This window comes from Plecotus auritus (assembly GCF_963455305.1).
Source record: "Plecotus auritus genome assembly, chromosome: 1".
NCBI lineage: Eukaryota > Metazoa > Chordata > Mammalia > Chiroptera > Vespertilionidae > Plecotus > Plecotus auritus.
This window is the reverse complement of record NC_137770.1, coordinates 60686007-60700431: the sequence shown is the minus strand read 5'-3', so window position 1 is coordinate 60700431 and position 14425 is coordinate 60686007. Positions and strand designations below refer to the sequence as shown.

General features: G+C 37.7%; 1 protein-coding gene across 1 annotated transcript in view; it reads right to left on the bottom strand.

Annotated features, from left to right (window-relative positions):
- The window catches only part of WDR72 (WD repeat domain 72), a gene marked incomplete at its 5' end in the record, with an annotated part of 204347 nt that overhangs the window by 138495 nt on the left and 51427 nt on the right, over window positions 1-14425 (bottom strand). Inside the window, one exon of the mRNA XM_080641930.1 lies at window positions 10463-10665. Coding sequence (XP_080498056.1) covers window positions 10463-10665 — 203 coding nt within the window. The remainder of the gene's footprint in view (window positions 1-10462; window positions 10666-14425) is intronic.

Sequence of the window (14425 nt, the reverse complement as noted above, 5' to 3'; positions counted from 1 at the left end):
GCAGGCCTGGTCCCTCCCAACTGCCCTCCCCTGTTGGCCATCTTGTGGTGGCCATCTTGTGTCCACATGGGGGCAGGATCTTTGACCACATGGGGGCAGCCATCTTGTGTGTTGGAGTGATGGTCAAACTGCATATTACTCTTTTATTAGATAGGATAGAGGCCTGGTGCACAGGTGGGGGCCAGCTCGTTTGCCCTGAAGGGTGTCCTGGATTAGGGTGGGGGTTCCCTTGGGTTGTGGGGTGGCCTGGGTGAGGGGCCTGTGGTGGTTTGCAGGCCGGCCACGTCCCCCAGTGACCCAAGTGGAGGCCCTGGTATCTGGAATTTATTTATCTTCTACAATTGAAACTTTGTAGCTTGGAGCGGAGCCAAGCCTTCTGCTCCCTCCATGGCGGCAGCCATTTCTGTTGGGTTTTATTTATCTTCTATAATTGAAACTTTGTAGCCTTAAGAGGAGGCCTGGATCAGCCACGGTGTGTGGAAAGCTTGGCTTCTCCATTGCTGGGGGCAACCCTAGCCTCCTGCTCTCTCCAGCTCCGTGGCTGCCGTCATTTTTGTTGGGATTAATTTATCTTCTATCATTGAAACTTTGTAGCCTTAAGCAGAGGCCTGGGCCAGCCAGGGTGTGTGGAAAGCTTGGCTTCCTCCATCACTGGGGAAACCCAAAACTCCCTCCTGCTCTCTGTGGCTGCAGCCATCATGGTTGGGTTTATTTTCATATTCCCTCCTGATTGGCTGTTGGGCGTGGCTGGTGGGCGTGGCTGGTGGGTGTAGCAGAGGTACAGTCAATTTGCATATTACTCTTTTATTAGATAGGATTTTTAGTAGGTCAAGTCACATGCAACCCAATTTTGACTGAAAGCAAACAACTGACTAAATATGTATTTTTTGGGCAGTTATTTTTTCATTTTTTCCCTTACAATTCAAAAAAGGAAGGATCCTCCACTTTCTTACCACCTATTTTTCATGTCTAGACTTTAGTAGTATTTAGTCCATCTGTTTATTCAACAAATATTTCTGAATGCCTGCCTCGTGTCCTACATATGCTAGATGATGATTTCATTGTGATAAACTAGTAAAGCAGATCATTGACCCCTCTGAACTGAGCGTTTGCTCTTCCTTGTACACTTGCCTCCAAGCAAGATGGTGGGAAAGATAAAAAAGTAAAATAAAAAGGATGCCAAGAAAGAGAATGGAAGGTGGGCTGCTATTCACTGATAGGGAAGTGCCATTGAAGCTTAGACTTCACGGTAAAGAATCAGAGGGAAAAGAGTCAGGCAGAAGACCAGCAGCAGGGGGACTATGAGTTTCTTTAATGAGGCCAGGTAGCTGGGAATTAAATATCTGGGTTATAGTGCCAAATATCCAGTTGACATTTTTCAATATATTTTTCATGTATGCTTCATAATTTTGAATTGTATTCCAAGGATGAATACAACACAGGTTAATATAACTGGATGTCCATTTCCAAACCTCTTTTCTTCTCATCCAGGTCAAGCTAGTGGAAGATGAAAAGCCAAATTCATAAACTATGATGTGAGTTCAACAGATTGGAAAATCATGTGGCTGAAGAGTGTGTGTAACCCTTACAGGACATTTACCCTCCCCCCAAGATAGTATCAAAATCAAATTTAAAACTCAGAAGGCATTCTTGCTAAGAAAAGAGTAGATTCGGTTTCCAGTTTAGGAGATAAAATAAAAATCACACAGTAATAATACTAGTTAGCATTTAAATTTTATGAACATTTTGAAATATTTAAGGGGATATTTTCTAGGTTTTGATTATGCATTATGGTGTCCAGAGTTTGGAAACAAACAAAATGTCACCAGATAATAGTGAAAATCAATTAAAATTTTTGCAGGTACCAATCTTTGACTACTGGCTACACCTGCTTTAATTCTCAAGTGAGGAAACTTTTAATTATAATATGGTGTTGCATGTTTTCTCTAAATGAAATTCAGCATCTCCTGAGAATGAGAATTAGAAACAACCATATTAAATGATTTATCAAGAAGACATCAGGCAAAAGCTTTATGGGATATGCTGTATCATTTATAGGTAATGAAGTACTGAGTATCTTGTAGATTATACTGCTTAATTCTATTGTACTTAATGATTTGCCTATGAATTAAGCACCACTTACAATGCTTTATTTATTTATTTATTTATTTATTTTTTTGCAGATAGATAAAATAAGGGCCCAAATCCTTAGGTTTAATCCTTATATTTTTGATAATTAATTCCTATTACAAAAATGAATTTTAATAAAGAATAATAACATAATGTTTTAGAATGCAAGAGCTTAGTTCTAGAATCAATGAACATAGAATACTAGTTTAAAGCAAAAAATGTAAAGCTGTGGCCCCTTTACTGGGCCTCAATACCAGTGAACCAAACCATCATCTGGGGTGCTACGTGTTATCTGGGCACTCTCTCCTTAGGACACCCATTGAATCTTCTGTACCTGATTCTACTGCTCTTTTGAGTATGATAGAAGAGTAGATCATTTAAGTCAGATGTATATTTCAAAGGCATAACTTACGATTAATGGAATTATCATAAAAATTTGTATAAAATATCCTCAACACTGGTAGTTTTCTGCTATTATTACTAATTCCAGACATTCTTAATAACACCAGAAATTTCATGCCTAAGGTCAAAGAATATTCTAAGGATTGGCTAAGCTGATCATTAGCATAATTGGACATTAAAGCATAAAGAAAAAAATATGCTTAAGAGGCTTAAAGACAAATTTTTACTATCTATGAACTTGACTTTAACTATAAATGGCAGAGTTGAATAAAATATAATAAAAAATGTTGACTGCCAATAATATAATAACAAAGTTTGTGAAAGTTCTGGATTCAGGTATCTTCTTAGATTTGGAGAGCCCTATCAACTTTAAATTATTTTCTTACTTAAACCTCATGATAATCATGTAGGCAGAGACAGGACTCCTATTATTCACTTCATACTCTGCCACAGAATCACATGATCAATACCACACTATGACTTTTTGCATAACAGGGTTTGGCCTGAGAGTCAAGAGAGACAGATCTGCTGTACCACAGGTCAACTCCTCAAAGGAGCAGACAGGGGGAAGAGGTCCCAAAGAGAAACAGGAGTTTTGATTTATGACAGCTAATCAGAGCATTTAGGCAGAGGTTAAATGTTCCAGAATCAGAAGAGAGTAATGGTCCTCAAATAGCAGTTCCCATCTGTAGGCAGAATCATAAAGTTGGCCCCAAGATTCCCAGACTCTGGTGAAATATACCTTATTCCAGCTAGTCCTCCAAACACTAGGTACTGTGCTGAAGAGATTGTGCTGATGTAATTAAGGTTCCAAACCAACTGACTTAAAATAGAGAGATTGAGTCATCCAGACTTAATCACATGGAGTTTTTGAAAGCAGAGAGTTCTTTACAGCTGGTGGCAGAGGGAGACGTTAGAGATTCAAAGTACCAGGGGACTTTATACACAAGAAGTTCTCCACTGCTTGTTTAAAGATAAAGGGGACTATGTGGTAAGAAGTGTGTGGCCCCTAGTCAACAGTCAACCATAAATAGGACTCCAGTCCTGCCACCACAAGGAACTGAATTCCACCCTTAACCTGAATAAGCTTGGAAGAGGACCCTCAGCCTTGGATGACATATCACCCCAGCCCACACCTGGATATCAGCCATGTGAGACCCTGAACAGAGAACTCAGCCAGGCTATTCCAGACTCCCAGAACATGGGAAATGGCAATAGAATAAATGTGTATTGTTCTAAGCTCATACCTACATTTGTGGTAATTTGTTACATAGCAAAATAACACTAAACTACCACCCCCTCGAAGGGTGCAGGCAGAAGAACCCAGAGAGGAGCCAAAACCGGTTTGGCTCAGTGGATAGAGCGTCGGCCTGCGGACTGAGGGGTCCCGGGTTCGATTCCGGTCAAGGGCATGTACCTGGGTTGCGGGCACATCCCCAGTGGGGGGTGTGCAGGAGGCAGCTGATCGATGTTTCTCTCTCATCGATGTTTCTAGCTCTCTATCCCTCTCCCTTCCTCTCTGTAAAATATCAATAAAATATGTTTAAAAAAAAAAAAAAAAGAAGAAGAACCCAGAGAGGATGGAGATTGAGGATTCTGGTTCCTAGAGAGGCAACCTGGAAGGAAGAAGTACTAAGCCAGGTAATCACACTGAGAAACTAAAAACCAGAGATCCAGCAAAAGTTAAGTCTCATCAACTAATCACAGCAAACACAAGGAATTCTGAAATTCTGGGACTACAGAAATAACCCAAACTAACTGGTAGTGTGTCAGATCCAAGCTTAGCTGGCAATGAATGTTCAAGAAAATAAGGTGGGGAGTTGAAGATGGGACAACATGGGAACGCAGCAGTGAGAGAAATCGGGCAGGTTGGAGCCTGGCTGCAGGGGCCATCCATCAGTGGATTCAGCTACACTGGGGCTAAGACAGCGGAGATAGGAACCAATTTACATATGATTCAGTCAAGACTGGGCTCCAAAATCTAAGGAAAGAAAGGAAAGGAGAGAACAGGTATCTTGACCACTTGGCATTCTAACATGCTATGGCTAAAAATAAAGGTTCTGGCAAACCCTGTACCACTCCATTACTACTTATTATGCACCCAGATTAATATTTTAGTTCAAGCAGCAAAAAGAAAAACACAATGTTGAGAGTAAATGGAGGCCAAGTTTTGTATAATGAGCAGAGACCTCTAGTGGGAGCTGGGAAGAAAGGAATGAAGGTGAGCACGGCTGTATTCCATTTCAAATGGCCTTTGAAAAACCATCAGGTCTTGGACAACATGTAAAGACAAAACACAAAAACAAGCAGAAAAACAACTAAAATGATCAATGCTATGTGGATGTGCCTGGAGTTTGTATAAGATGCCCCAGCTGCTCCTAGCAGCCTCTTATGAGCATTTTTTATACCTGGTATGAATAAGCATTCTTAGACTACAAGTTTATGCAGGACATTTTAATTTAGGATTAAAGCAGCCATTTTCATAAGCTTAATAGTATGTAGAAAATTACAAATACTGTCACTTAGTCATTAATTGCATTTAATGTCATGAATGCCATTTGAGGATGCAGAGAACTGGCTGTGCCACCAGGATGTCACTATTAAATGCAATTCAGAAAAATAGATGGGAATATTAGTTGGATATCTTTTTCAATAAGTTCATGCTCCTAGTATCAATGAATAAAGCAAAAGTCTTAATACATTTTGTTTTTACCAGCATAGGGAAATATTTCATTAGAATAAATGCCTTCTTTTTTCCTGAGAATTGCTTCCTCATACATTTTTGCATTTGCTGCTCTCTTAGGACCAGCTTCAACATAAGTCATTGGAACAGAAGGAGTGCCTGTTGGGGTTCCTTTAAATGGGTCCAGATGGTACTCTCAGTCAATAAGTGAGATTACCAGCTTTCAAGAAGAAAGATTTTATTTTCCTTCTTTTCTTTCCTGGTATAAGTCACTAACCCTTTTAGGTAACTCAACATTCGAATTTCTACAAACTTCATTTTTTTACACCTGACAATATCATCCACTGTGGTAGTCAACAAAAATAGGATATAAATACAAGATATTACTGATGTAGGACAACAACTTGGTTACCAAGGAAATTCCAAGTCTAAAGGGGTAACATTTAACATCACCTTTTAATCAGAACCACGAAGTTGCTCAATAACAGAATATTCAAGTCCATTGATGTGAATTTCTATCCCAGCCGATACAAACTTCTTTCAGTAGGATGAATAGGTTCATCTTTGTGTCCTACAAATAACTGGTTCTTAACCAACTTGGAAACATCACAGGTTTTTAAAAAGCAAAAACAATTTACAACTAAGAAGAATAAAAAGTAGGGGAAAAAGAAGAAGTGAGGGAGGAAAATGTCTGTAAACGGTTATGGGTAGATAATATAGGATTGAGATGGTTACAGAATTCATAGTTTTAAAATATCTACATAAAATTATTAATGCAAATTTAAAGATATGCTTGATAAATTATGCAACATTGTCCCTACGTTAAACTAACTACAAAATTATAATGCCTTTTATTCATATTTCTACACTAGAATCCCCAGCCTACAAGTCAATTGATGACTATAATCAGAATGTTTAATTCAAAAGAAAGTTATAATCTTAAGATTCTCATGTTTCTTAAGAGTTAATGAATATTGTGGGGTTAGAGGGAGAAACTGAGATAAACCTAGTTTAAATCTAATACTAAAAAATGACATAAGCATTCATTTAGTAAAAAGGTTTACTTTGGGGTTAACAGAAGAACTAACATTTTTTGAAACCAGCTAAAACCAAAGCAGAACAAATCCTTTGTCTGGTAGAAATCCACAACTGCCTATCAGCAATTATAAAAACAATAACACTGACCTTAAATCAGCTTTAAAGGTCTCTGTACACAATTATTATTATCAGCTTTATGAATTTTCAGTTGCTATCTCAGCCACAAATTCAATAAATTCAGAGTTGGCGACTAATAGGAAGATGGCTCTTTAACACCTTTCACTGGAAAAGGCTTTTGAGAAAGTACACATTTTACCAGCATTTTCCATGTTAAAAATGACAGATCTTTCAAATCCTGCTCAGCACACCTTAGATGAAGATTTATGATATCTCAGGCAAACAACAATAAAATTCAAAATCAAATTCAGTCAAAACTAGACATGATTTAAGTAAATCATATCTGCAATCTTGGGAAATCAACAGTGAACTAAAAGGATTTTATAACTGGAATATTTTTTATTCAATGCAACTCTTGAAACATTTTTTTTATCATCTTGAGTATATAATTTCACTTCCTGCACTCTGTCTTAAACGTAACAGCTAACACAGTGGAGAAACCCAATGAAAAAAGATCCCTTGCATGTAGTTATTATAACTAACAGATTCAAAATCTATTACTGACAGTCAGGTACCATAACAACCTTGTATTGCTGAAAACTGCTAGGAAAGTCTTCAAAACCAGCAAGAGTCTGCTTTAGGGAAATCTTGGACAACACCGAGGACATTACTGCTAGTCAACATCTGTGGGTGTTGCTATGGGCACAGCCACAAAGAACCCGCCATCTCTACAAAAAGGAACACACACAGAGAAGATGGGAGGGTCGCAGAAGGTAAATTAATAAAGGGATCAAAAAGAACACGTACGCTGGCAGTATAGAATAGGCACACGATTTTGAGTCCATGCTTTACGCTAATTCTTTTCGACTGAAGCTGGAGAATCCGAATTCAACTGGCCTGTAATTGTGACTAAACATGAACCAGGGGGTGGAAATAATATCCTAAAACTCTGCACTTGTACCATTTTATCACAAGCCTTCATTTGAAACTCAACGTCAATTATATTTAAAATAATATTTAAACGTCCACTTCTAAACCCTTGATGGCCGTTTATAAATGTACAGAAGAGAAAAGAACAGGTTACTAGGAACAAGAACCCAATATTGATTTTCGGCAGTGCAGTAAGGCATCTCCATTCTATTTGGCTGCTGTCAAAGCCACTCTTTAACAGCTGGAGTCAAATTGCACTATTTACAGCAAGAGCCCTTGTCAAGTGGACCATAAGTATCCTAACAATACACTATTCAAATGGCACTTTGCCACACAAATTGCTGACTTGATGAATAACCTATGTCAATGACTAAGGCCAATATAAAAGTTTCATTTTTATGAGAGGTTTTACATTCCCACATTAAGTGAGCTTTCTTCGCAGAACTATTAGGCTATATATTGCAGGCCTTTGGACGATGAAAATAATTAAAATCTGTTTAAATACATCAAGGGAACTTGACAACATTAATATGGATCTGGTGTTAACTACATTTGTCACACGAGTCAGAACAGTGCCCTTCTGTTGCTGGCACTTCCCACCGGCACGTGCGGCACAATGCAGGGCTTCAGCCGGCCACGCACCATGAAATACGAGCATTCTCCTTTTGTGCCTCTGATTTACGTCCAACGAATGTTTGGATACAAGCCTGGCTTTGAAGTCCTGTGAGGAAATTCAAGGTTGCTTCGGTGTGCAAGAGGACAGCTGGAGTCACTGAATGGTGCATTTCCTACTCTTCCTAGTGACGCCGAGACCCCCTAAATTAGTTTGGAAACAAAGCTGTGATAGGCTTTTCATAGTGTTCCTCAACACTGAGGCAACTTTGTACCAAGAAATATTTAAACCCACACCACAAAGTGAGAAGAGGGACATTCTTCATTAAGCAGATGTAAAAAAAAAATGTATTATTAAAAATTTTTTTATTTAACTCCATGACAGTTAAAATATAAATGTAAAATACATACTTTTGAGAAATGGGTATCCTCTGTCAAAAATATGTATCACTTCACATGTGTTCCAAAAGCAAATTGCCTTGTATATTTCTTCACCTTTGTATTGTATATTTCTCTATTCTATCACTAGGAAGGGTGTTATTGTGTAGGTGAACCCTATATATCCAACTCTCATTTTAACATGTGGTGCTAGGCAAATTTCATGTGCTCAAAAGCTATGTGTGCTTAAAGGCTACCATATTAAACAGTGAAGCTCTAAATAAGCAACAGGGGGAGCCATTGGGGACCCATTCTCTAGAAAATCAGTTTTCTAAACAAACATGCCCAGGACAGACAGTACAATGGGTCTACATTGTAGCAGTTAAAATAATCCAGTTTCTCCTCTTACTCATATTTCAGACAAGCAATGCAGATAAAGAATTTAAAATCAACAAGCCAACAGAAAAAGCAGGCCTTCTTTCTTTAAAATATAATGAAGCTATCAAGATTTCTGCCTTGTAGAGATGATTTTAGTAAGATTGTTTATTTCTTACTTTGAAGCTAATTTCCTCCCACTGCAATTTAAACAGTTTCTATCTTGTTTTAGCCTCAGCAGAATCTGAGAAGAATCAGTTCCCCATCACTAATATATTGTGTTTCTTTAAATCCTTTAAGACCTTGGCCCTCTCCTTCACCGAAGACTTTTCTTTGGGTAACTGCACAAATTCAACTCCTCCAGCATTTCAAATTGGACTCATTTTAAAAATGTTTTATTGTAGTTGTTGTTTTTTTAAAACCTTCCCCAAAATCTATGTGCACTCTTCAAATGCAAGAAGAAAATATGAATAGACAACGCTAATAAATTCCAAATATTGCCAAACACAAAGAGCTCACTCGATAGTTCTTACAAGCTATGCATCCACTTAGACAGTTTACCATTCTAAAATGTTTCATTTGTGTTTTACTAAAATTCACACTAAAAAATCCTGAAACACAGAGTATCCTTAAACAGTTCTAAATTTCACAGGCTTACTGTACCTCATTTTTCCCACTTCTAAAATGAGGGTTCTTTATATCTTCTTTTTCAAAAGGGATTTTTTTTCTGGTAAAAACTCATCAAGCATTTTACTATATTAATAATAAGGAAAATGGAGAATTTATAAGCACTCTTGAAATTTCACATTTATCAAATTTATAAATAGGATTAAGATAAAAAATCTCAATGGCTCAAATCTAAGAGAATGAAATGAAGAGATGCAGTTCATAAGTGGAGAAGAACAAACAAAAAAAGCTCTAGTTAACAGGAAGCTCATTAGAAGCATAGGATATAGAAACAAGGAGGCGATAGCCCTGTCTAATTCAACTTTCTTACTCTGTAGACAGTGAAGGTTGGAAACTGTAATCACCTAAGCCTTAGATTCTAAGGCAAAGTGATAAAAAGTAAAGTGGGAATCAGCCTAAGAGTAAGAAAACAAGACCCTGGCATTTTATTGCTTCCTGGAGTCAAGAAAAAAAACAAAATTGTATAAAGAAAATAAAATATATATATATATTATTATCACTATCTAAAGGGTAGCTCTGAGGTCCTTTAAGAAACTGAAAGAAATAGTAACGAGTTTACCTTCTGGGCATTAAACTAGTAAAATGGGCACTTAATGAATGAGATTTGCTCCTGCAGACCCTAGACATGGGAAACCTAAAAAGCTGGTGAGCCTAGTGATGCTGAGTGTATCTAAACAATTGTCCTCACAATGATCCAGTTTTTCTGATACATTTTTAGTTTATTTGTAATTAGCATTATAAAAAAGGTAAAATACTCTCAACTAAAAAAAACAAAAAAAAAACAACAACCAAACAATCAAACAAACAAACCACACCACAGAATGTAGGTTTCTTTCCTCTTATCAATGGAAAACCATCCATCTAGAGTTCAAGAGTTAATATAAAATTGGCTCAACCTATTTTATCAAAAAGAATGCTACACCAAGAGAAATAATCATTCAAAAAGATACCCCAATTAACAGAAGATCACTTGGTGATATGTCTGGTAGATGCAGATCATATGAGTTCTTGTTTTTGTGCTGATATTTACTCACTACATATTTATAAGGCGTATTAGTTCTTAGTCAGGGTTGATGATGTCTGTTAAGCAGCAGCTTGATTTGAACTTACCTTACATGAAGACTCCACCTGCAGACCAGGGCAAGGTATTGGCCCAAACTGGTAGGAACTGGAGGGTCTCTGCTCTACACTTTTGTGCTTATGTGTCTCTGAGGCAACTGAAAGTACTGACTCAGGTTTTAGAAACTGTGAATCATCACAACAATTAAGAATAATTCTTGCTCTTTCTCCTGTTTCATGTCTTTCCAAAGTGCCTGGAAAACAAGATTAGAGATAAAAATGTATGAAAAATATTTGTCCCCAAAGAATACAAATAAAAAAACCACTTTGAACAGAAAATCACAATTCTTTAAACTTTCTCTAAATTATTCAAATAATGGTCTTACAAAGGCTGAAATTATGGATTTGAAAAGCTTATCTTCCTCTTTGTGCTTTTTCATCCACTGAAATCAACATGGCATTCAATGATCTTAAGAGTAAAATCTCTTACTTATTATAGAATAAGTAAGTGATCAATAACAAAAAAAAAAACGATAAAATATTTTAGGGCCGTTCCTTAGTGTACCAACTCACAAACAACAGAGAACCCACGGTGCTTTGCTTGGGTTCCTAAGCTTAAAAGATTTGTGTTGGTGATATAGTTCAAGTGAGTAGGGCAAGTAAGAATTCACATGCTTTATTACTATCTCCCTCACCCAAGTGTTCTCACAGCTTCAGGAATGCAGGCCATTCTAGAGTCTTGTTGTTGGTATTGTTGGTATTATAGCTGTTATAACATTTGACTTTTATTTCTTACTAGGGGCCCGGTGCACAAAATTCGTGCACTGGGGGGGGGTGTCCCTCAGCCCAGCCTGCCCCCTTTCACATACTGGGAGCCCTCAGGGGACGTCCTACTGAGGTGACCGGGCTGATCAGGGGAAGCACCAGCCCCATCACCCCACTGCTGCAGCCACTGCCAGTCACTGCAGCCACCAAAGTGTTTTCATCAAAATGGACTCCAGTCCCTTCACCATGAAAAAATGAAAACTTTCTTTAGGCATTTTCAGGATGTGTCTTTCATAGGACATGACATTTCTTTCTTTCTTTCTTTCTTTTTTTTTTTTTTTTGTCCTCACCTGAGGATATGTTTCCATTGGTTTTTAGAGAATGTGGAAGAGAAAGGGAAAGACAGAGAGAAACATCAAAGTGAGAGGAACACTTTGATTGGTTGCCTCCTGCATGAGCCCTGACCTGGGCCCTAGTCAGGGAGAAGGCTGCAAACTAGGTACATGCCCTTGATCATAATCGAACCGGACCCTGCAGTAGGCAAGCCAAGGCATTATCCACTGAGCCAAACCGGCTAGGGCAGGATATGACATTTCTTAGCCCCCCCAGCAGCGGACCTTCCTTTTTTTCTCCAGGAGTGTGGTGGAAAAGCCCTAGATCACCTTTTTGGATTCTTATACCCAAGTTACTAAGAATATTACCAGTGGCAAACAGGGTAAAAAGGTAAAATACAATGAGCGGTCATAAAAGGTATTTCCTCTGTAGTTCACACCTATCACCTCCGATCTCTGGCTCTGCCCCTGCCAAGGCCTAAAGCCTCAGGGCCTGGTCAGGGGATCCCCAGCTCCCGCCGATCGTCAGCTCCACCCCTGCCAAGGCCTAAAGCCTCAGGGCCTGGGCAGGGGCTCCCCAGCTCCCTCCGATCTCCAGCTCTGCCCCTGCCCAGGCCCCAAGCCTCTGGCCAAGGCTTGGGACCTGGGCAGGGGATCCCCAGCTCCCTCTGATCGCAGAGCTCCACCCCTGCCCAGGAGCCCCCTGGCTCAGGCCCTTTCCAGGTTGCTCAGGACCCACGGGGGCCTACCTTGGAGTGACCTGGGTGCTGAGAAAGTTCCCGGGACCCAGGCTGCTGGGTGCCTACGTATGCAAATTAACCTCTATCTTTGTTGAGTTAATTTGCATACTCACTCTGATTGGCTGTGGACGTAGCGGAGGTACGGTCAATTTACATGTTTGTCTATTATTAGGTATGATGTTATTAGAAGAGGAAAAAATTCCTTTGCCCTTTTCTCTGCCATTCTTGCAGTTTCAGAATTTCAAGGCATTGGCAAGTTCAATTTAAAGTTAAAAGGAACAAATATAAAACAGAGCAAAAGTATCAGAAAACAATTTATAGAGTGTTTTTATGAAATACAATGCCATATGCTCAGTGAAATCTCAGTATATATGAATTAATTATGATCATTGTCTCATATCAGTTATGAGTTCAGTTGCATTATTCATACCTAATTAAATATACAACCTATATAACTACAAAATAAAGAAAATTAACTTGACATACAATCTAAATACAGATTTTATTTCATATAATTCTTTTCTTACCAATAAGAAAGTAGTAGTTGTACTATTTGCTAAGAAGGAAACAGATCATTCTTACTGATGATATTAAGAAAATATCAACTTAAAGTAATTGCCATCAGGCAATAGAAATAATTATTCTATACCACTATGTCTTTAGACAGATAGATTTGAAGATTATGACTACCCAATCCTCATTTCTCCTCCTGTCTTCTATATCTTCCTTTACAGCAACTAAACTACCATTAGTTGGTGCTCTGGATTCTGAATCAGTAACAATTATTATGCTAAAATATTGGGCAAAAATGTAGTCCCTAGTCTCTTAGCAATGGTATTTGTTTCATTTTAACCTTCCTACAGTCATAAACTACCATTTTTAACATAAAACATAATCAGCATGCTTTTTCTCTAAGGTTTCCTTTTCCATCAAGACTGATATGTCTTCAACAGATGAATTTGGCAGCAACATCAAGAAAATCTTCTCGCAAGGATGACAATAAGAAGAGTTTCACCAACTAAAGATAATAGTTATTACTATTCCCTGAATATGAACTTATAACTGCAACATCTGGTAAAATTTACTGTCTTTATGAGAAATAACTCTTTGAATAATGGTATCACCATGGATATTTTCTTCTCATAGGTTTTTCTGTAGTTTTTCAAACTATCATATTTTAAAAAAGACTTTAAGAATTCTTGGGAAATAATTATACTGTAATAGATAGGAAATGTGCCTTATATAATTTTCTAAATCTTATATGTTATTCTATATATAATTATTGCATAAACACAACTATTTCTTGTATTTCTTATATTTTTAGTGGCAAAAATAGGTAGTTTGCTTACAAACTTGGGCAGTAGTAATACATTTTCATTTATAAATAACCAGCTGATCATCTACTATGTGCCACTCACTCACTGTCAGATGCTGGCAACATATAGCAAATAAGAATGATCAATCCTGCTCCCCCTGGACCTTACTTAAAATTTAATGGTAGTTCAGCCCTGGCCCAGTGGCTCAATCAGTTGAAGCATCATTCCATACACCAAAAAAAAAAAAAAAAAAAAAAAAAAAAGGTTGCAGGTTGCGGTTAGGGCATATACTTAGGCTATTGGTTTGATCTCCATCGGGGCATGATGTAGGGGAGGCAATTGATCGATGTTTTTCTCACTCTCTCTAAAAAATCAATAAAAACATATATCTTCATGTGAGGATTTTAAAAAAGCTAATGGTAGTTCAAAAGCACCTGAAAACAGATTTGCTATATTTAAAGTAAGACAAAAGCTATTTTCACTACAAACTAATTTATTCTAATACAATATTGGACACATGGCTTTGTGAACAATAGTTTCCATCATGCTTCATTGTAAAATACTAGAAAAATAATTAGGTTATTTTGTTTCAAAGTACTGGTTGTGATACAAATGTGACTTAAGGAGTGTTTAGAGTTAGTCAATTTATTTAAAAGTTATTTATCAGACAAATATATAAGTTACATATTAAAAACAAGTTGAGTTTCTAATAATTCCAGGCCAACAGCTTGAAAGCCCTTGGTCAAACCCTGACAGCGAATAGATAGAGATTCCCATGTGTGCCAGTTACTGGTTTATTAATTTATTAATTTATTGTCTTTTAGTTCCAAATCCACCCTTTATTGCGTGCTCTGGAAAATA